The sequence below is a fragment of the Rhipicephalus sanguineus genome, chromosome 5, assembly GCF_013339695.2.
Source record: "Rhipicephalus sanguineus isolate Rsan-2018 chromosome 5, BIME_Rsan_1.4, whole genome shotgun sequence".
In the NCBI taxonomy this organism is placed as follows: domain Eukaryota; kingdom Metazoa; phylum Arthropoda; class Arachnida; order Ixodida; family Ixodidae; genus Rhipicephalus; species Rhipicephalus sanguineus.
In genome coordinates, this window is record NC_051180.1 from 6,174,865 (window position 1) to 6,197,675 (window position 22,811).

The 22,811-nt window shown below is 47.5% G+C and overlaps 1 protein-coding gene across 1 annotated transcript in view; it reads right to left on the reverse strand.

The window, feature by feature from the left end:
* The window catches only part of LOC119393146 (dnaJ homolog subfamily A member 1), a 47,380-nt gene that overhangs the window by 11,898 nt on the left and 12,671 nt on the right, over positions 1 to 22,811 (reverse strand). Inside the window, exons 5-6 of the mRNA XM_037659965.2 lie at positions 19,978 to 20,208; positions 4,789 to 4,988 (exon numbers count right to left, since the gene is read on the reverse strand). Coding sequence (XP_037515893.1) covers positions 4,789 to 4,988; positions 19,978 to 20,208 — 431 coding nt within the window. The remainder of the gene's footprint in view (positions 1 to 4,788; positions 4,989 to 19,977; positions 20,209 to 22,811) is intronic.

Sequence of the window (22,811 nt, forward strand, 5' to 3'; positions counted from 1 at the left end):
TGGTGTCCTCCAAATTTGTTCACCGAGCAATACTTCACTGGCTGCTGACTGCACTTGCTACAGTTTTCTTCGTCCATGACGAAAATAAATACGAGAGAGAAGCATTCAGCTGCACAGCTCTATGAGACATGGACCCTGCAAGTAGGCTTCGCAACACACGAGGATGCGGTCAATGGCGATCCCCAATCCATACCACGAGATTTAAAAGCCAGTCGCAGCGCTCGAAAAGAATTATTTCTTGCGCTTCAGCAGCGCGGGAAACCATGATTATTTGGAGTGAGGCTTGGCTGATCTCCTCATGCGATCCACAATGGTGAGCGGCCGCACGTTATGAGAGGCACTAGAAGACTGCACACTTTCGGTCTTTTACCAGCCACCTTGTGCTCTTTAGATGCAATTTTAATGCATTTCCAGTTGAGTCTCGACTTTGAACAATAGAGATACTAATCTTAACAAAACAGGCGAAAACAAAAAATGGATAATTTTTGAAAAAATCCACGTTTCTCAACCCGCATCTCCCCTTAAAGGGGGCCCACAACACTTTTCCAAGTAATCGTCTAATGGCTGCATTAAAAGAGCTTACTGCCTCACGAATAAACTACCACAAAAATGTTTGGACTCAGTCAAATATGAGCGGAGTTACAAGGATTTGCTGCATGCTTTAAGCTCTTTCCTTTCGTACCAGCGAGCGTCCTGAACGCTAAGCACGGAGGGGGATGACAAGGGGACAAGAAGATGCATCCCTTCGACAGCGCATGTCATCACCTTGAGCACTTTCATTTTTGTCTTCGAATGGGAGGCTTGTAATCACGAGCGCACGCACGTGGGCACGTGGCAGCCACAGTTAACTATGCAGCTCACGATGGTCAAATCGGCCAATGGCCATGAATTTGAGTATACGATATCATTTATAGAGACAAGAGGGAGCGATTTCTAGCTGACTGAGAATTAATTGTAAATTTCAGGCCGCAGGCTATGCTACAATGGTTGTTTTGTGTGTTCACAGAAGCCTTGACTACCGATTGGCAGCATTTTCTGACCATGCTGAAGAAGTGTTGCAGGGTCCCTTAAGGGGGGGACGCGGGGATCAAATCTCGAAAAATGGCAAAAAAAATCGATTTTCTGAAAATCACATTTTCAGTTTCTGTAGCCCCTTTTCTATCTAATTCCAAAATATCTTCGCTGAAAACCACGTAGAAGTGCTATTAAAAATTGTTGCGCCCGCTGAGGTGGCGAAAATTATCGCGGAAATCGCAAAAAAAAGAAAGCGTTTTTCAAAAAATTATAGCTCCGTAGTGGCGCGACCGAGCACCACCATCTAGGGCTCGTCTGAAAGAGCATTTCTCCGTCTTCAAATTCCATGCCTCAGCTGGCTCATTCATTTAAAAACAAGCGCACAAAAAGCAAACGTTTAAAGGTCGTTTCGAGGCCCCCGATTGGCCACGGCCACCATGATGCTCCAGCGCCTCGCCATTGGTCCGATGGTCGCTGCCAGTGTGCGTCGTCTACGGCTTCCGCGTTGCGGGGTCACGGCTGTCGAAAATCACGCTAATTACTGAAGTGTTTGCACTCGTTTTGTGTTCGCTGGTCGACGATAATTACGTGTTAGCAGCAGCACCCGGAAGCTCATTCATCAGACCGTGCATCAGACTGCGATAGCCCGACGCGCTCTTCGCGAAGCAGTTAGAAGTTCTGCCCGTCGGCATCTCGGAGCTCGTGACGAAGACCAGCGCGGGGTGACTTTTTGTGCCCGTGATCGAACATGGCTAACTTTGAAACATCAGGCACCGCGGCAGCGCACACCGCCACCGTGCTTACTGCTCGGAGTCGTGGCTAGGCCTAACTACATTCACGGCGCCGACGAGTTCGAACTTTGCGGGGAAGAACATCGTGCTAGCAGACATGCGAAAGCGATCAATCCGCAATGCGCTTCGTTGCAAGCAACTAATGATATTGCCCGCTGGCAGCTCGGAATTGCTGATCGGCATTTGACGCATCGGCAGCTGCGCCGCGGACCCCACGGCCACGGCTGCTCAATCTCCCCAAGTTCGTCGCACAGCGATCGCTCGAAGCATCGTGACAATTTCGCGCGTTGGCACCCCAAAATGCGGGGCCAAGCATATTGCACACCGATGCTTCATCGCTGCGGCTTGGCATATTGCGCATCGCCAGCAAATGCCGCCATTCAGCATATCGAGCACAGACTTCCCGGACCCCGCGGCCGAGCACTTTGCGGGGAAATAAGCACTCAGTGGTGATGCAATTTAGGCGCGCTTCAAGCCGTGCATGGTATCGCAGCAAGCTTTTGTAAATGTACTGAAATAATGAAAGCCTCACTGACTACCATTACCACGACTGGGTGAATGATGAAGCGTATCAAGGCGGGGGTGACAAATTAACTTGTGTAAAGGAGTGGGCAAATTTTTATCTGCCAAACTCGCTTCATTAAGGGGGGACACTGCTCTTAAAATTTTTTTCTCATTTCTTCATCGATTTTGATGATACTTAATGAGTTTATGTATATTTGTGTGCTGATTTCAAATATGCAATTATTTTTCTAGTACAGTGAAACCTCGGTGATACGATCACAGCTCATACGAATTTCGGGGTGATACGAATTTTTCGTAGGTCCCGGCCAAGGCCCATTGGCCTGCAATGTAATGGAGTACGGTTGCTGCCAACAGATTTTCACCTAGCGACGTTTGATACGAACGTTCGCTACCGCCCAGGTACAAAGAGGTGCTGTCCGCGCCGTCACGGAAGACGTGCCAAGCACGCACGAGAACGCAAGCGTGTAAGAAAAACACTTTTCTTACGGTCAGATTAAACGTTCAGAGACGCGTCACGGCCTCCGAGTGTCGCGGGGTACAACGCACCTACTTCATTAATTAAATGTGCGCGCACAGGCCGTATATTTACGAGTGCTGGTATGATTGCCAACATCTAGAAACTTAACTGACAATCATTCAGCATTCTTCCTGACGTTGCCACAGCCCTGACAAATTATAAATTAAAATGCACGCCAGCTTTATTTTGTGGCATGCTAATTTTCCATGCTTTCTGGTGATACGAATATTTTTGGTGGTCCCGTGAGATTCGTATCACCGGGGTTTCACTGTATAACCAGTAGTTTTTAAAACAGAATAGATTTCATGTGCCTTTTGGGGAGGAAGATTTTTTTTTAACAGAGAGAGTTACAAAGTAAATCAGCATATTACAATAACCTGTAATCAGAACTGAGTGCAATAAAACAAAAACTGATGTTCCAAGCCCATTAGAACAAAAGTTATGGTATGTTGAACATTCGCAAAGGAAATCGCAGCTTGAAATTGATGCACTCGTGAATGTTCAACATATTGTAACGTTTGTTCTAATGGGCTTAGAACGTCTATTTTTGTTTCGTTGCACTGAGCTCTGATTACAGGTTATTGCGATACGCTGATTTACTTTGTAACTCTCTTTGTTGAAAAAAAATCTGCCTCCCCAAAAGGCGCATGAAATATTTTGTATTTTAAGAACTACTGGTTATACTAGAAAATTGCATATTTGAAATCAGCGTACAAATATACATAAACTCACTAAGTATCATCAAAATCAATCAAGAAATGAGAAAAAAAAAATTTGAGAGCAGTGTCCCCCCTTAAGTACTACTCAGAAATTCTTGTGCCACAAATGTCTTGGCCATAACTGCCACAGCACACCTAAATTTGCATGCCACAGACTTGTAACGTGCAAGTCTGGGCATTAAACCTGAAGGCTCACCCTTCAAAGAGCTGACAAAAATAACCAATAAAGAAAACGGAAAGCACGTAGTGCAGAAAAATGAAAGATCAAGGACATAAGAAAACCCGTGCAAGCAAAGACACTAAATATTACAGCCCCAGGGCATTTTGATTTACATGTAGTGGCTGTGCAGCTTTAGGGCCCGTTTTCAGAAGTGTGTTTTGACCCGACTGTCCCGCTTGCAAAAAGCGTAGCACGACTATGGCTTGATGGATTTTCACGAGGTCTGTTGCGTTGTATTCCCTAGTCAATTCTCTATGCTATGACATTCCTATATTTTTGAATTACTCTCTCGTTTTTTTACTCTTTAGCTAATTTGACATGATGATAACGAATGCATTATGCAAACATGGATGTAGTGTTCCGTGTAAAAAAAATCAGGGTAATAAAAATATTTCGAGAATGTCACAGCATGAACCATACTTATGGCTAAAATATAAGGGCAACTTTGGGCTTTTACCATGTTTTGGTGTCACGCCAGGCTTTCTGCAAGTTTGGTACAACAATGATGCAAGTAAAAATTTATAATGTCAAAATTGCTGGAGATATCTTAATGAAACTTTGTAAATAGTCAGTCAGTGCAATTCCCAATAAGCATGCCAAATTTGATTGTTCTACGACAAAAAATAAAGAATTTCAGCTTCATTCCCACCTCCCCCCCTTGAAGGTCTATACTTCGGCTGGTGGGAACTGGAAACACATCACGGGTGACACCTAGACCACATTGTGCAGCTAGTCTCGGCACCAGGCGAAGCTGCACGAGGAGTAAACATGGCTGCTCTGCATGGCCACATGGGTGAGCTCACAGTTGCGGTGAAACAGCAGGGTTCCCAATGCGGTGGATCCACTCGAAGCTATGCTGGGACTGTAGAACTGTATCCAACGCTACTCAACCTGCCACATAGCAGCCCACAGTGTGGTGGCAAGAATAGAAGTTCCAGGGCCCTTGAGCCCAAGCCCATTTCTACAATTGAGAAAAACACCCCAGCATCCAGAATGCCTTACCTCCTCTGCATTGTCGGGGATCATGCACTCCTGTCGTGCGGGTAGCAATGCCTCCAGCTTGCCAACAACTGCGGGGTCAATGCGATCCGGGAAGTTCACCACAAAGTGAACAATGAGCTTGCCCTTCTCAAAGGGGTTGCGGTACTGAGGCATGCCTTCGTTGAGGATGCACTTGACCGATCCGTTCTTGATCACCTCCCCTGAAAAAAAAATTTAATAAGAATACTCACAGCTCCAACAACAACCAACCTACAGTGCCAACCCACTCAACTCCATATACTGGAGGTAAATCATCCTTCGACATTGCCATCCTTGCAATTTGGTTTGCTGCAACTCGACTGCATAGAATGCCGACCAGACATTTAGGTCGCTCACAAAGGGCAATTACAGCCCTGAAGCCAGTTTCAAGGCATATCCTGGCAAAAATTGATCGTAAAGATGGGTATTTGCAAATCAGTCTGCTTCGATGCAGCACATTTCCTGGCCATGCGTTGAGAGAATGTGACCAATCGCCAACGATTTTAGAAAATATGGATTTTTACTAGGCTTGTGCGAATATTCGAGCACTTCGAATATTCGAACGAATATTACAGTATTCGAATTCACTTCGAAACGAATATAATTTCTAGGAAATTTCGAAGTATTCGAAATGAACGAATAGACATATATAAACCGCATGTAGCCCCTGTAAAGGTGGCTTCACTGCAATGTAGGTGTGCTATACCGTGAATACACCTTCCCAGGATAAATCCGCACTACCGCGAAGCCCCACTTCAAGTTTAAATGAACATACAGTAAAACCTCGTTAATTCAAAGTCGCTGGGACTGTGAAAAATCTAATTAAATGGGTTTTAGAATTAACCAAACATACAAAGAGCGGGATGCAAGGAATTTTGAATCACTGGAAGTAATCAGAGGTGGTCGTTTGCTGTTCCTGCTAGTTTGCGGCTACAAGGGTTATGTCTTCCAGCAATACCTGGTCCCAATGTTGCCGCTAAACCGGGGAAACGGCGGGCCTCGCTGCTGCCAGTGCAAGAAAAAAAAGAGAAAAAAAAAAACGGTCTCGCAGTCAACTGAAATGCGCACCTGCGGAAAAGACGTGCTTCGCTGCAACACAGTGGTTACACGCGGGCAGCATGTCACCTGCTTCTCACAGCGTCAGTGCGTCATGATGCGACCATTCGCTCATTCTTTCTGGTAAAATAAAGAATTGAATAATGACCACTGTGACGGAATTTGTGATGTGTTCTGGGTGGAAAAGATGGTCATTGAAGTTTTCTAACTGTTTTCGAAGTAGGCGTTACAGGCAAGTACTCCGCCAGCAGTGCAAGTATGCAAATTGCCGAAACAACCACCATTCGGAGGTTCACATACATCGCGAATTCCGTCAGACCACCCTTTATTAATTTCTCTATTTTCTCAGAAAGAATAGGTAAATCATAATACACTGACGTTAAGAGAAGCATGCGTCATGCTGCCCGCGTGTCACCGCTGTGTCGCAGTGAAGCACATCTTTTCCGCAGGCGCACATTTCAGCTGACCACGAGACCGCCTTTTGTTTAATTTTTTCTTGCGCTGGCAGCAGCGAGGCTGGAATGCTTCACCTGTCACTCATTAGTATCGCTACACTGCATTGCCTTGTGGCCCCTAAAGGTGATCGTTTCTGCAGATTTGCGGCTAAATCGGGATCGGGAAATGGGCACATGGCACCCAAAGTTTTCGAATTAACCGGGCTGGTACTGACCGCCACTTCAAATTATTCACTCAAATTTACATTGCAAAATACGGGGCCAAGGAAATCCTATGTGGGATTTCGAAATAGCAGAGTTCGAATTAATGAGGTTTTACTGTATTACCCTCACATCGATTCATCATTTTTTAAGTTTAAAAGCTTGTTATACCGGCTTATATGCCCCAAGTATAGTAAATTTTAAAACATAACATATTTTCCAGGTTCATCACTTGCATTCTACCGAAAGTAAAATCCTGCTATTACTCAAAGCCGGTTCCACTTCCCTTTGAACCAAAAAGAATGACATATGCATATGCCTTGTTTCAACTTTAAAAATATTGCGCTGGTTAGTTGGGTCATGACAAATATGCACATTTTTCTTTCTATGTGATATAAACTATTCGATTTCACTTCGACCAAATCACTATTCGCTTCGAATTTGCTTCGGACCTAAAATTTACTATTCACACAAGCCTAATTTTTACGGGACTGAATGCAGCTCCGATGGGAAAAGTCAAGAGCTCGACTTTTCAGTCAGTCAAGTCACGGCTATTCGGCATCGGTCCCGGGTTCTAACCCCGAACCAGGACGAATTTCTCTGCAACTACGAGGCTTAATTTCTGCAGGCATTTCCTTGCGGCTCCATGCTACAAACGAGTGGTTGTCTATTTTCCCTTTCTTAACGACAGAACCTTGTTAATTCGATTTCACAGGACAGCAAAAAATGTCTAAATTAAGCGAATGTCTAATTAATGAGTATCGGGAATACTATAAGTAAATGTCAATTACATCAATGTACTTTTATTTTCTGCATGAATATGCAAATTCTGTTCTCACTTCGCGTAAGAGCAGAGTAAAAGCCACAATTCTAGTCATCCCAAGACTTCTTTTACAATGCGATCCTGGCACAAGAACCACATGTCTCTTAAACATCCACAAGAAGCTCTGCACCCTTCTCTTCTCATATACCTCCACGGTACACACACGACAATTATTTTTTCCCCTGGCAATACGGCCAGCAAGACATTCATCCATCGCAATGTAGCAGGAGAGTTATGTGAGAATTCGATCGCCATCTGAACTGCTCTTTAGCTTCAACAGCTTCCGCCATGTTTGAGTTTGGGGACATTGTGCCTAAGGAAGCTACCGAATACTGCAGAGGAAACTGTGGCTGCTAACGATGAGATCATGGGCAGCGTCTATGCAGTTCTGAAGGCACACACACAGTCGAAACGAAGCTACTACCGTATATACTCGCATAATGATCGCACTTTTTTTTCACAAAAATTCACGCCAACTTCGGGGTGCGATCATTACGCGGGGTAAATTTTCTGTGAAAAAATATTCTGAGCACCGAAAACGCAAAGAAGTCGCTAATCAGAATCCTTACGATAGCTATCATGAACATAACCAAAAATAAAAGTAGAGTAAGGCTTACCTTTGTAATAAAATGCACGCATTACGCAGGAGCTACATGCATGGCACACTGCCCTTTTATTTTGTAACTCTCTGACCCCCTAACGTTCATTCCGAGTCCGAAGCATCACTGGCGTCAGTGTCGTCGCCGCATGATTCCCTGTCGGAACCGGCAGTGTCTTCTTCTGTCCCGTCGAGCGCATTGGAAATGCCAGTCTTCTTAAAGCTCTTGACGACCACCTCATCGGAAATGGTACTCCACGCTTCGAGAATCCATGAGCAGAGGACTTCCACAGAGGGTCTCCTGATTTTGCCACTTGGCGTGAAATCGTGGTCGCCCGCCGCCATCCACTCTGCGTACAGCTTCCGGACGTTGTCCTTGAACGGTTTGTTCAGTGACACGTCCAGAGGCTGTAGCAGCGAAGTTAGACCCCCAGGGATCACTGCGATTTCCGTGCGCCGCTCCTTCAGCTCGGTACGGACACTGTCAACGAGATGGCCTCGGAAGCTGTCCAGCACAAGAAGTGAAGGAAGCAGAAGCGCTCCTGCTCTTCGCCCCCAAACAGTCTTGATCCAATCGACCATGAGGTCGGCCGTCATCCACCCTTTCGCTTGAGCGCGGATGTGGATGCCACGGGGAAAGTTTCCCTTCGGAATTGTTTTCCGCTTCAAAATAACATACGGCGGCAGCTTCCGCCCGTCTGCCGTCACTGCGAGCATCACGGTGCACCGCTGCTTCTCCGCACCACACATTTTCACGAGGACACTTCGAGCACCTTTCTCGTTCACAGTAGTGCTTCGTGGCATGTCAAACGTCAACGGCGTTTGGTCGGCGTTGCCTATCTGTGACAGCAGGAAACCGTTCTTCTGGCGTATCCTCGTGACGACCTGTAAAAATCGATCACCTTGTCTTCGTACGCGGATGGAAGTCGCTGGCACAACGACGTCCGCCGCCTCAGCGACAGTCCATTCCGCCGCATGAAGCGTGTCGTCCAGCCGGAACTGGCGCGAAAGTCCTTTGTGGCTACTCCGAGCCTCCGGGAAACTGTGCGCGCCTGCGTCCGTACCATGTCTAACGACACGGCACAACCGTCTTTGCGCATGTCCCTCACGTATTCGAGGACTGCCTTTTCGATGTCAGGGAACTTGCCCGTTTTGGGTCCGCGGAAAGCCCGGCGCGTGCTGTTCGTTGCCATGAGCTTCTCGCGCTGTTTTTTCCAATATCGGATCCGGATTTCGTCGACGCCGAAATGTCTGCCGGCAGCGCGGTTGCCGTGCTCTAGCGCGTAATCAAGCGCCTTCAGCTTGAACGCGGCAGTAAAGCTCGCATACCACCCCATGGTGAAACGGCGCTTCAACAGACGATCACAAAGCACAGCCAAAAAAACGTGGTGTCAGGCGACGCCGTGACGGGCGGCTGGGATGGCGGTGACACGGCTTTTTCAGGAATTATGGGAATGCGTCGGCAGCTTGTTGCTGCGGGATGACAACAGGTCGACCAACAGGCGGCCGCCGCTGTAACAGTGCGGGATATCAAAACAAACATGGCGGCCCACAGAGTGAAGTGACCGCATTTTTTTTTTCTTCTTTTCGTCAGTCATGGAGGTTGTGAGTACGTCACGCACGTCAAAACAGTTTCTTCCATCTAAATAAGGAATGCTTTCATTTAAATCAGTAAATTTACGGCATTAGCATAGTGATGCCTGCTTTCAGATCACAGAAACAAAGATGGGCGCGTTCAGCTGCCACAGACATAGAACACATGGCGGGCATTCAGTGAAAACTGCGGCATTTGCCTTTACTGCAATCCTAAATGGCACGTTTCCGCCAACGCCGGGCAAAAATTGCGAATATGTTTGGTGCGTGCAGTTCACTTGGCGAGTTTTGAAGAGTTATTAGCGCAACATTCGACAGATGATAAACGCGATGATCATCGGCTAGACTTGGCACACGACATATCGATGCAGCAAGTTTGGGGTGCGATCATTACGCGGAGAAAAAAAAAATCGAATTTAGACGACAAAATTTAGGGGTGCGATCATTACACGAGTAAATACGGTAAGCACAACCAGGGCATCCACGCAGCACACACAGTTTTGAAGGCACTTGTGGCCTACATGTACTGAATCAAGAGGACACTGCTGTTTGTCGCACCTGCTACAAGCTAACTAGCCAATGCACAATCACGTAATCTGAAACTACCTAGTTCTGATGGCATGTGGCATTAACGAAACTTAGCCACTGTCAATAGCAACCAAACAGTTCATGTGCACCAGCTAAAAATTAACTAGTCTGTCAAAGCCCCTGAAGCCTTGACTTCCGACATGAGAGTGGAATACGACCAAGCTTTTATGAAGGCCTGCGACAAATGCGGTGCCACACGACGTGGTAAATTCAAATAGGCACGCTACTGCATGGCTCGCGCTAATGACGATGTGGACTGCACTGCCTCGTCTTGTTTCAGTTGGAGACCATCCCCACTTTCACGTCGCACATTAGTGCCAAATTGCATTTACCGGGTTGCTGCCTATAACCAAATTAATAACAGTATGATGCAATCAGACCCAATTTCTGGTTTGGTGCTCTCAGCACACACAAGCATGGCTACTGAGATTGCTGGCTGTGTGATTCGGACACCTCCTAGTGTCACCTATCTTCCGTGCCTTGTGTGGCTCCAAGTTCTGCGTGCTGTCCGAATTAACGAGAGTTTTGTCCCATAGGCTGACAAAACCAGATGGCAGGTTTGAATTAAACGAATTAACAGGGCCAATTTAATGATCTTTTACTGTAACATCAAAGGTAGGAAAGTGCACAACACCACAGACCTTTTCGGGCACAAGTAGTAGCACCCAATCAAGCTTATTTTGCATTATTTTAATGTTCAGATTAGCTCGTTTTGGCTCGTACAAATTCAGGATATGAATACTCCTAGTTTGTTTCAAATTGCTGTGTAGATTGCTTATAACACTAATCGGCTGAGCCTCAAATATCCACACTATAAGCAGTACCACGCTATATAAATAAAGCAACATTTTTCAACGGCTACACATGAGCAAAACACGCTGAGCAAGCCACGGCAATTGGGGCATTTTCATCCATTTAAGCTTCCAAATGTTAAAAGGTAAGCATCCAAGGGCCCACGTTACCGAAAAAACAAACAAAGGAGGGGGAAAAAATTAGCGCAGCGTGCAAGAGCAAGGCTAGGGTGGGCACCTGGCTTGGCTAGAGCCCTCACGACTTTTTCCCACCCCTTGCTACACCATGAAATGCTAACTGCTATTCGAGTGCCGCGTGCACCAGCCACGTACTCACTTTCGTTGACAATGTGATTCGCCTCCAAAATGCAGCCAACCCAAAGAGCTCTTTTTTTTCAATACCAATCAATAAAGCTCAAGAGGGATGCAATGCGGGCTTGTTGGTAACACAACTTCACTAGGTTTCCTTGTAGCGCACACAGACGACAGACACACGGGGCGCCGTTCCGGCTTGGAACAGCCAAGCCGGAACATTGAACACCTGCAACAGCTACCGACGAGGCAGCCAGCAATCATTAGGCTTAGCCTGTGGGTTGGCATGCTCTCGCAGGAGGCTTACTAGAGATCATCAAAATCGGGCGTCGAAACGTTCGCACTCGCACACCGAACCAAGGGAAGTGTGCGTGAAACAAAGCTTTGGTTCGTGGCGGGGAGTTCAGTTGTGGCAATTATCCTACAAAAGCCCATCAAGCTTGAAAGTCCACACACTGGCAGCAAAGGCCATTGTGGAGCATGCCTGTATATGGATGGGCGGAGTCAAAGGTCACACGGGTGTGCGATTATTCAAAAATTTCGACGATCGAATTGAATAGTGCATACTCGAACTACCATATTTTTTTCGAATACGGGACTATCGAAGCTTTACTCATCACTGGATGAAGGAATGTTCCCCTTAAACTTCAGAGCTGCCGAAGTGAACGTGTCATCAATTCACTGTCATGAGACTCATGATGTTGAAATATTACCTATTCAACATTTAGGTCTTAGTGCTATTTAAAAGCTGGTGAAAAGAGTACCACCTCAAATACAGTAGAGCCTCGTTGATACATTTCTGAAAAAAACATCGAAAATAAATGTACGATCCGGGAAAACGTACGATCCGAATCGAGTAAAAATTGAGGCTGATAAGGCCATATTGAGGTGCAAAGGCAAAAAACATTTATTTCTCAAAAAACATGGAAGGACTCTTCGATTTTCGAACTCCTGGCATCTCGTTGGCAGCCAGAGGTCAGCCAGCTAGACCGGAAATAACATCGTGGTCGTGGGTGTTGAAATCCCGAGACAACTCTAATATTGCAAAATCGAACTCTGGGACAATCAGCGTAAACTTAAAGACAACGCTACCACCGTGTCAGCAGACGAAGCTTTGCGCCGCATGAGCATCGGTTCTTTCTGCATTGCCGCTTGAATAATAAATATGGGGCTAGGTTCGCCGAAGAGCGGAAGTGATATTCTCGAGCATACGCATTTGGGATACGATCATGTATGTTTGCAAGATCACGCGTGACTCGCCCCGTCCGTGAAGAAAACTGCCGCACCGCTAAAGGCTCGTTCACACCGGCGACTAGCAACGGTCGCGCGACTAAGTTAGTCGCAAAGCGACTGGTCGCAAGCGGTCGCAAATGGCCGTTCTGGTCGCAAAGAGACTGCTTTGGCTCAGTCGCTCGCTGCTCGATTTTTCAGTCGCGCGAATGCAGTCGTAGACCTCTGAACCAATGAGATGCGCAGGAACAGGACGTCAGCCTATTTTACGGGGCAACGGCAATGCAAGCTGTATACGAGCAGATGTGAATTCTATATGGCGACGGTTATAAGTCGCATGCAGGTGTGAACATCGGTCGCTTTGAATAGCTTTTTGACTTCCAGTCGCAAACGGTCGCGACCATTGCTAGTCGCCAGTGTGAATGAGCCTTAAAGCTCAACTCTTCGCAGCGCACGTAACAATCGCGGTACAACACGATACAGTATAACCTCGTTACAACGGATCTGTTTACAACAGACATTCGGATATTACATACCAATTTGCGGCGTTATGCCGACCTCCGTATTTGTTCCATTGATTGAGCTTCGTTAACAACGGATTCTGGTAAACGGACATTCGGATATAGTTGACTAAAATGTTAGGCCAGCAAGGTGGTGAGGTCTCCTTTAGAGCGGACTTTTCTAACACGGACATACCAAATTCAATAACTTCCGACTTCAAACATCGCTTAGCATACTTTCAGGACGGGAACAGCGCGCCGCTGATGTCGACGTACCGATTTAAGAACGAAGGCCGCCGCTCTCCGGTCTGTCAATGATCAGCTATGCCTAGCTGTAGCGACAAAAAATCGGTGCACAGCGTGCTTGGTGTTGTGTTTTGGGACGCTGAAGTGCGAAATTGCTAGCCGCTGCCACCACTTCTCCGAACGATCGCTGCGCGGCGAGCTTGGCGGGGGGTCCGCTGCTGATGCGCAAAATGCCTATCCGCAATTCTGAGGAGCCAGCGGGCGATGTGATTCGTTGCTTGCGACGAAGGACACTGCGGCTTCTTCGTATTCGCAAGTCCGCTTGCGCGATGTTCTTGCCCGCAAAGTTCGGATTTGTCTCTTACATCGGCACCGCGAGCGGAGTTAGGCCTAGCCACGACATCGAGTAGAAAGCTCGGTTGTGATGTACGTGGCCGCGATGCCCGATGTTTCAAAGTACGTCATGCTCGATTGTGAGTACAAAGAGTTGTTCCGCGGTGGTCTTCATCATAAGCTCCGAAGTGCTGATAAGAAGAACCTCTAACAGCGGGTCCAACGAGTCAACGCTATTACAGTCGCACGTCTGAGCGCTATCGTAATCTGATGATTGAGCTTCCGCTTGCAGCTGCCAAACTAAAGCGTTCTAAATTATCATCGACCCGTGAACACAGAACGAGTGCGAACGCGCCACTAAGTAGCATAATTTTCGACAGCTACGACCTCGCGACGCACAAGCAGCAGACGACGATCCCGAAGCGAGCATCACGGCAGAAGCAGCCAATCGGAGGCCTTGAATTGAACTTCAAGCATGTGCTTTTTGTACCTTTGTTATTTAATGGAGAAGCTAGCTGAAACGGAGAACTTGAACACGGAGAAATGCTCTTTACGACGAGTCCAATATGGTGGCGACCGGTTGCGCCGTTGCCAAGCTATAATTTTCAAAAACGCTGTTTTTTTTTTTTTGCTATTTCCGCAATTTTCGCCAAGCCGGCAGACGCAAAATAAAATTTTATAGCACTTCTACGTAGTTTTCAGTGAAGATATTTTGGAATCGGATGAAAAATGGGCTACAGAAACTGAAAATGCGGTTTTCCAAAAATCGCATTTTTTTTTCTGCTCCCCGTTAAAAATAAGACCATGTTTGTGACTCGTAATTCTCTCCGGTTATAACAGACCCATTCAGCATTTACATAAAAGTCTGTTGTAACAGTACTTGGATTTTACATACTCCCTTTACAACAGACCAAAATCCTCTTCACTATGAAGGTCTGTTGTAATGAGGTTATACTGTATGCGAAATCTCGCGAAAGTGATAAGCATCTCCGAAAGCGACAGCTGCTCGCGGCTATCGCATACTACGTCGCCCACTCGCGCTGATCAGTTTGCGTTCTATCTTAACTTGTAATCGCACCATCTTGCACGGCGGAACGAGCCTTAAAAGATAACGCCCGGCGTAATGGCAACCGAAGGTGAAGTCTCCAAGCGCCCGCATTGCGATCTCTCGAGTCCTCACATAGATGGCGGTGAGCACGCATCGTCTTGTTCTGGCGTCCGATAACCAGAAACCTCCCAGATATCTTCCAGAACAAATTTTTTCTGGCAGCTTCTGACGACCCACTGGTAGGCAGAATTGCCCAGCCAGAGAAAAATGATGAGCAACCTGAAAACAAACGAACTCCGGGAGAAAAGTGTGGGGGAAATTATCGGCCATATTTATTGGGCACAATGGCGGCGTTGCTATGGTTACGTGTCACGGTGTGTTGTGCAGCGGCGGCGGCCGCATGTGCGATTCCGTATGTCTTGTACAGAACCGTGGCGGACTAGAGGAGCGACAGCCTCCATTCTTTGGGCCGCATTGTTTGTTCCCCTGGCTGTTGTTGTAGCCATGGGGTCTGAACAAAAGTGTGTGGAACGAGTGTGCATCTGTACCGTGCTACGGATGAAGGATTTGCAATGCTCAGCAAAATCACGCCAGGTGCTACAGAAAGTACTTCTTTTTTTTTTTTTTTTGAAAGCCGTTTCAAGATTTTGACGGCCAGCGTCGCCGCCTGCCTTCGGGTCGGTGTGTGGTTGACAGAGAGCGGCGATCGAGCAATTCGGAGAAGACACGGAGGGGACAAGTGAGCAAAGCAGAGAAAGCGTGGAGGGGGGAAAGGCACTGCGGAGAAACCGCGGTCGCCACTTAGCGCTTCACAAGTACACGAGAGGGCCCTTTTTGCACACCTGAATGAGAGAGTTTCCGAGTACAAAACGTATCATACAACCACAGTTTTCCGTGGTGCTGAACGTTGCTGCCGAATTATCTTATTTTCCAGGAATGTATTAACCGGAACGTATTACACACAGCTGTATTGGGTTATTTTTAATTTTCGCGATTTCGAGCGTAGGAGCCGGGAAATCGCACTAAGCGGGAACGTATCAACGAGGTTCTACTGTACTGAAGCAACTGCTGTATTCACCCGACCGTTAAAAAATAACTCGAAGGCTCTAGTCGCTACTGCGTACGAGCTTACCTCGGTTTACAGAATTCTGCCATCTTGTGTTGGTTAAATGTTACGGTAATGTTGCTTAGTTAAAGTTTGTGAATGTCTGTTTGAAATAAAGTTGTAGAATCATAGGCCTGTCTTAAAAATGGTTGCCTTACTATTTGAAAACTATTCGAATAGTATTCTATATGTATCCATATTCAATTCAGTTCTAAATTTCACTATTCGCACACCTCTACACACGTGTGATGAGTACTATGACGAACGTGCGCGTCTCGTTTCTGAAGCGTATCACATTTGTAAAGGCGGCGAGGCATGTGTTAGCCTCCCCTCGATTTCACTGCTTCCGAAGGAGATAGCATTTCTGTCGAGTTAAAATTTTCTTGCCTTTACGCAGGCTGACCGGTTTTTTCTGGTTTTTTGTTATGCTTTCGTTAGTCATGGTGATGTATAAATATGCGGACTGGTGGAATAAAAGCACATTTGGTTGATAGTCAGCGCCGTGTTTGTGCCCTTTCTTTGTCCCGTCTCGTAGCGCTGTTTTCTACGTGAAGAACACGTGTGATGTCAGCACTTTGAGATGATGCAACTTATTATTTTCCCCGACAACAAACAAATAGTGCGGTAACACACACACTGCAGATGCGGGCATGCGCATTTGACAGTTGGCCAGAGCCAAGCAGGTACTATGGCTTGTCCATGTGCCTGCAATGCACTGCTGCCACAGCCCTCCACCCTCAACCCCCTGTCCATTTCTTCTCCCTCCTCCTCTTTGTGTGAAGCCTCCCCCTGCACACCTCCGTTTAGAAACACACTTGCAACCTCGTTTGTTGGCAGGATTTTCAGGCAACTGCAACCAGTCTTATATCTCGAGGGGGGGGGGGGGGAATAGACAGTAAGCAGTAAGAGTGTACATGGAAATCAATGGCAGGGCAAGTAGGAGTTGGAAAAGGCCATGTTGTGGCCAGTCTTGCACTATAAGCGGTTCCACAATAAGTGGCTCGAGCTGCATTTGCAAGTATAAATACTATGAATTCGAAATCATTCAATCAGATATTGTCCTATATGTATTTGAAACTCCGATATTCGCACAATCCAGTCATAATACAAGTTTCTAGTGAGTGAGTGTTAAAGCTTAAGAAGCTAATTCCCAAACACTTTAAACAGCTACCATTTTTGCTAAAAATGAAAATTGAGGCACGTGAAAATAAAATTTTCATTTTTGGTTTCTAAATTGGCACTGACTACGGTGACGGGGCCCGTCAGCGCAGTACCGTCATAAAAGTGACGGGGCCCGTCACCGTAGTGTAAATTGTAATAGTGACAGGGCCCGTCATAATAGCGAGGTACTTATAGTGACGGGCCCCGTCGTCGTAAAGCGGTGGCTACGGTGACGGGGCCCGTCAGCGCAGTACCGTCGTAAAAGTGACGGGGCCCCTTTACCGTAGATGTTTGGTCGTTTTAGACGACCACGTCGTGTGGTGTTCGTGGCGTAGTTGGTTGGCGCGCTCTCCATAGTATTATGGCTGCAGGTCGTCAGTTCGATTCCTCCCGTTTTTTTTGTTGTTTTTTTTTGTCAGGTTATGCGTCAACATCAACGTTACTGCTCTGACGGAGTCTTAACTTTTTCTTTCATGTCTGCGGCGGTTTGAGAGCCCTAGTGTTCCTATGCGACCTCGGTTCTAATCGCACTGAATAAGAAAATTTTTCCATTTTTTTTTCTTTTTTCAATATTGTTTCGCAATACTGTCCCGAGCTTCCGGCTAGTCAACAATAGTTACTCATTCGTGGTAGCACGGCTCAGCGTGGGAGAGCGGAGCCCGTTAAAGGCCAACTCCGGCGATTTTTCGAGGTCGATGAATCTCAGTGAATATCGCTGGGTTCGTTCCATTGCACGTTTCCGTCATTTATGCCAAATTACAGGCTTGAGACATGCGCAGATTGTTTGCAAATGAATTTTAAAGATTGCCTGCAAACGCCTTCCTGGCTTCCCACAATTATTGGCAACATTGCGTCTGTGACGTCAGTATTGGCAAGGCGGCGGAAGTGACACAGCCTAGGGCACCGCTAACTTCGGCGCTTAGGCCGCTACAGCGAGCATCTGCTGTGCACAAGGCGACAGACAGCGTTGGTTTGGCCGGCGCTTCGCTGGTCGTCCCGGCTGTCACAGTTTTCATACTCCGCGCCGGCGTGACCGGCATGCCTTGCACGACTTCCGGTTCGTTCGTAACAACGTCTACGTCATACGTAGACAGTACACTCTGTTAGGTTTCGGTTTCGGTGTCACGCTTTTTTGCTTATTTAAAATCATTCTCCAATTTGCCGAGTATTTCTGCTATCAGGCCCGTAATAGGAGCTTCTCAGGAACATAAAAGCACCATTACTTTGACATGGCCAAAAAATCGCCGGAGTTGGCCTTTAATCAGCAAGTCGCTGCGCCGCTGACGCTGCATATCAGCATGCCGCCAATGTCGCTGCGTCGGTGATTTGAAGCGGCGGTGAGTACCCCCCCCCCAGCCCGGTTAATTCAAAAACTTCGGGTGCCATGTGCCAATTCCTGATCCCAATTTAGCCGCGAATCCGCAGAAATGATGGCCCTTAGGAGCCACAAGGCAATGCAATGTAGCGATACTAATGAGTGACAAGTGAAGCATCCCAGCCTCGCTGCTGCCAGCGCAAGAAAAAAACAAAACAAAAGGCGGTCTCGTGGTCAACTGAAATGTGCGCCTGCGGAAAAGAAGACTTGCTTCACCGCTACACAGCAGTGACGAATGCACAGCATGACAAATGCTTCTCTCAACGTCAGTGCGTCATGATTTACCCATTCTTTCAGGGAAAATAGAGAAATTAATAAAGGGCGGTCTGACGGAATTCGTAATGTGTGTGAACCTGCGATTGGCGGTTGTTCCGGCAATTTGCGCACTTGCACTGCTGGCGGAATACTTGCCCGCAACGCCTACTTCGAAAACTCAGTTCGAAAGCTTCAATGATCCTCTTTTCCCACCCAGAACACATCGCGAATTCCGTCACGCTGGTCATTATTACATTCTTTATATTACCAGAAAGGATGGGCGAATGGCCGCATCATGACGCACTGACGCTGCGAGGAGCAGGTGACATGCTGCCCGTGTGTCACCACTGTGTTGCAGCGAAGTAAGTCTTTTCCGCAGGCGCGCATTTCAGTTGACCACGAGACCGTTTTTTCCCCTCTTCTTTTTTTTTCTTGCACTGGCCTCAGGGAGGCCCGCCGTTTCCCCGGTTTAGCGGCAAAATTCGGACCAAGTATTGCTGGAAAAAACCCTTGTAGCCGCAAACTAGGAGGCACAGCAAACGACCACCTCTAATTACTTCCAGTAATACAAAGTTCCTTGCATCCCGCCTTTTGTATGTTTGGTTCATTCGAAAACCCGCTCAATTAAATTTGTCACACTCCCAGTGACTCTGAATTAGCAAGGTTTTACTACATGCTCATTTAACCTTGAAGTGGGGCTTCGCGGCAGTGCGGATTTCTCCTGGAAAGGTGTGTTCACGGTATAGCACACCTCCAGTGCAGTGAAACCACCTTTACAGGGGGTTACATGCGGTTTATATATGTCTATTTGTTCATTTCGAATACTTCGAAATTTCCTAGAATTTAAATTTGTTTCGAAGCGAATTCGAATACTGTAATATTCGTTCGAATATTCGAAGTGCTCGAACATTCGTACAAGCCTAGGAACAAGGCATCATCCGAACGCTGGGGCTGTCTAACCGCCGCAGACATGAATTACGACTCCGTCAGAGCAGTAACGTTGATGGTGACGCATAACCTGAAAAAAAAAAAAAATAATAAAGGGGGGGGGGGGAGGGGGGAGAGAAAAAACTGGAGGAATCGAACTGACGACCTGCAGCCCTAACATTCCATGGAGAGCGCGCCAACGACCTACACCATGAACACTTTTTTTTTTTTCTTTATTGCCTCACACAAGTAACTACCACGCCACGAACGCCACACGACGAGGGCGTCTAAAACGACCAAAAATCTACGGTAAAGGGGCCCAGTCACTTTTACGATGTTACTGCGCTGACGGGATGACGGGGCCCATTACTATAAGTACGTCGCTATTATGACGGGCCCCGTCACTATTACAATTTACACTATGGTGACGGGCCCCGTCATTTTTACGACGGTACTGCGCCGACAAGCCCCGTCACCGTAGTCAGTGCCTTCTAAATTAGTATTCGGCATTTGCACACCCCCTAAAACATTACTATATGGGCACCTGCGTGTGGCCTATTGCTCGGAAACTCACCCGGCAGGTTGGTGATGACGAGAGTCCTGTTGTCGAGAGTAGTGATAGTTTTCTGGAAACCACACAGTGCCTCGGTCAGGGTCAGGTCCATGCGCATCATCAGGTCGGTGCGGTTGCGCTTGAACACTTCATGTTCCCTCTCGTCGAGAACCACGATGATGTCACCCGGCTCTAGACCAGGCTCCTGGTCACCCTCGCCACTGAAGGTGATCTTCTGGCCGTCTTCCATGCCTGACACAAAATAGGACCCTTTGGTCAACAAGACTCTTGCATTGCATTCAGTAAAGCAAAATGGCCAATTTCAACAAGGCCCAATTTCTCCCTTTCTGAAATTAAGGGGATGAATTTCCACAATTATGCATACTATACTAATTGCACACAGGCAGGGCAAGCTGATTGTGGAAATAACAGAACATCAGCCTGCACTTCCCGTATGCCATACCTGTAATAGAGTATGCAACCAACACAATGCTGATCAAGAGCGCACTCCTATTTTCGTTGTTAGCATTCCAAAGGAAATTTAATGCAGTATAATAATATCTGGGATTTTACATGCCAAAGCCACAGTACGATTATGAGGCAATGCCATAGTGGAGGACTCTGGAAATTTTGACCATCTGACGTTCTTTAATGTGCACTGACATCGCTAGGGATGGGCAAGTATTCAGGCGCCTTGAATACAGTGAAACCAGTTTATAATGAACTCGAAAGTGCCACGAAAAATGGTCGTTATATCATTAGTTTATTGTATATGGACTCTCCCTTTGAAATGTGCACTTAGTGACCAAGCGATTATTACGAAGTGTGCCGACCGCGGGGGGGGGGGGGGGGGGGGGGGGGGGGGGGGGTACTGCGATAGCAATTATATGGACACTGTCAGCGGGATTTTGCGGTCGCCGCTGACCTGTACAGAGTCCAAACCGACAACATCGCTTACGCATCGTCTGTTTCACGTGCAAGTAAATGCGCGCTAGCGCTAGGGACGAACGCGGTTGAAGCAGAGATGAAACGACCCGGCCGTCACCGTCGCGCGAAGGGCACATGCGATAACATCGCTCCGTGTGCGAGGCCTGTCGTCGCTTGCTTACCAGTTATTTCTTCGGGCAAGGGACCATAAGGGGCGCCGTTGAGACGGGGACGGTCGCGAGCGCTGGCGAACACGCTATCTTGACAGACATCGGTAACGGCTACCCTTTTAAGTGCTGGGCTCTCCACTTAAAGCAGTAGTGACACAAAATTTTGAAGGCGAGATAACTTGTGGGATAGATTTTTGTGTACACAAACGCATCATCTACGAAATATTAATGGCTGATATAACCTATAACACATTTAGGATCAATTTTTAAATTGCGTGTAGCGCATCTGTACGCGAAACGTCCCACCTCGCGTCACCGTGACGCACGGGGCGCGCAATGCACTGGACGCGCGGGGCAAAACTAGATTTCCGGAAGATTTTCCTATGACCCGTACAACCGGGAGAAACGTTCAAAATCCGGGAGTCTCCCGGGTAATCCGGGAGACTTGGCAGGTATGCGCTGTGTTCAGCGAGGGCCGTTGCAGCTACGCACGTCGTTTCGATGTTGCCGTAACCTTTCGGGGAAGTTTTTTGTCTCACCGATGTAAGTGGCGTCGCAGTCCGTGCATGGAACCTCGTAGACCAAGCCGAAGAATCTTTCTTTCGGCAACTGGTCTTTTGGCCGTGGCAGGAGTCGTCCGATTGTTGACACGGGCTTGTGCGCTACCTGGATGCCCTCCCTCCCCAGCACCTCCCCAGTTGCTCGCCGATTCCCGGAACGTATGGGACCGAGATGCGGTAGGAACGTTTGGGGGAGGTTTCATTGTTAGTGTCACCCATTGCAGAAGAATGCAGGTGGGGGACGCTTGGCGTCACTCGGCGAATAAAGCTCTTCGGGTATCCATTGTCCAGGAGGTTGGTGGTGATCGCTTTTTCTTCTTTTCTCCGTATTTCTTTGGAGCTGCAGACGGCCTCTGCGCGATTCAGGAGTGTGTTGACCATTGATGTTTTGTGGGCGGTCGGGTGGTTAGAATAGAACTGCAGATATCGTCCGGTGTGTGTAGGCTTTCGGTACACCGAGAAGCTCAAACGTTCTTTCAGCCCCGTTTTTTGCCATTTCACTAGCACATCCAGAAAAGGAAGAACGTTGTTCTTTTCACGTTCCACGGTGAACTGAATCGCCGGTTCCATCGAATTTAGGTGTGCCAGGAAACTGTCGATGTTAGACTCCTTGATCACGCAAAAGACGTCAACGTACCTCAAAAATATTTTTGGTGGTTCAGCGAACGTGTCCAAAGCTCGTGTTTTGATGTGTTCCATTGTCAAGTTTGCCGCTGTGGCTGAAATGGCAGCTCCCATGGCGGTTCCACTTGTTTGTTGGTAGAATTCACCTCCGACAGAAAAATATGTTGCGTTGAGGCAGAACTTAATCAGACGGCACAGTTCGTCCTTTCGCTGAGGTTCTCATCCCTCTCCAGGGCTGCTCGGGCAGCTGAGACCGCGAGGGGTACGGGCACGCTCGTGAACAGCAAAACTACATCGAATTGACACGAGGCTTTTGTCACTGCTGATTGTCACCTCCGACATACGCTGAACAAAATGGGTGGCGTTCTTTACATGTGTGGTTGTCTTCCCCAGTAGTGGTGCTAGGGTCCTGTGTAGATGTTCGGACAGCATGCGAAGTGGGGATGTTCTAAAGTCAACTATCAGGCATTCCGGGAATCAGCGAGCAACTGTCCAGGGTGCTGGGGAGGGAGGGCATCCACGTAGCGCACAAGCCCGTGTCAACAATCGGACGACTCCTGCCACGGCCAAAAGA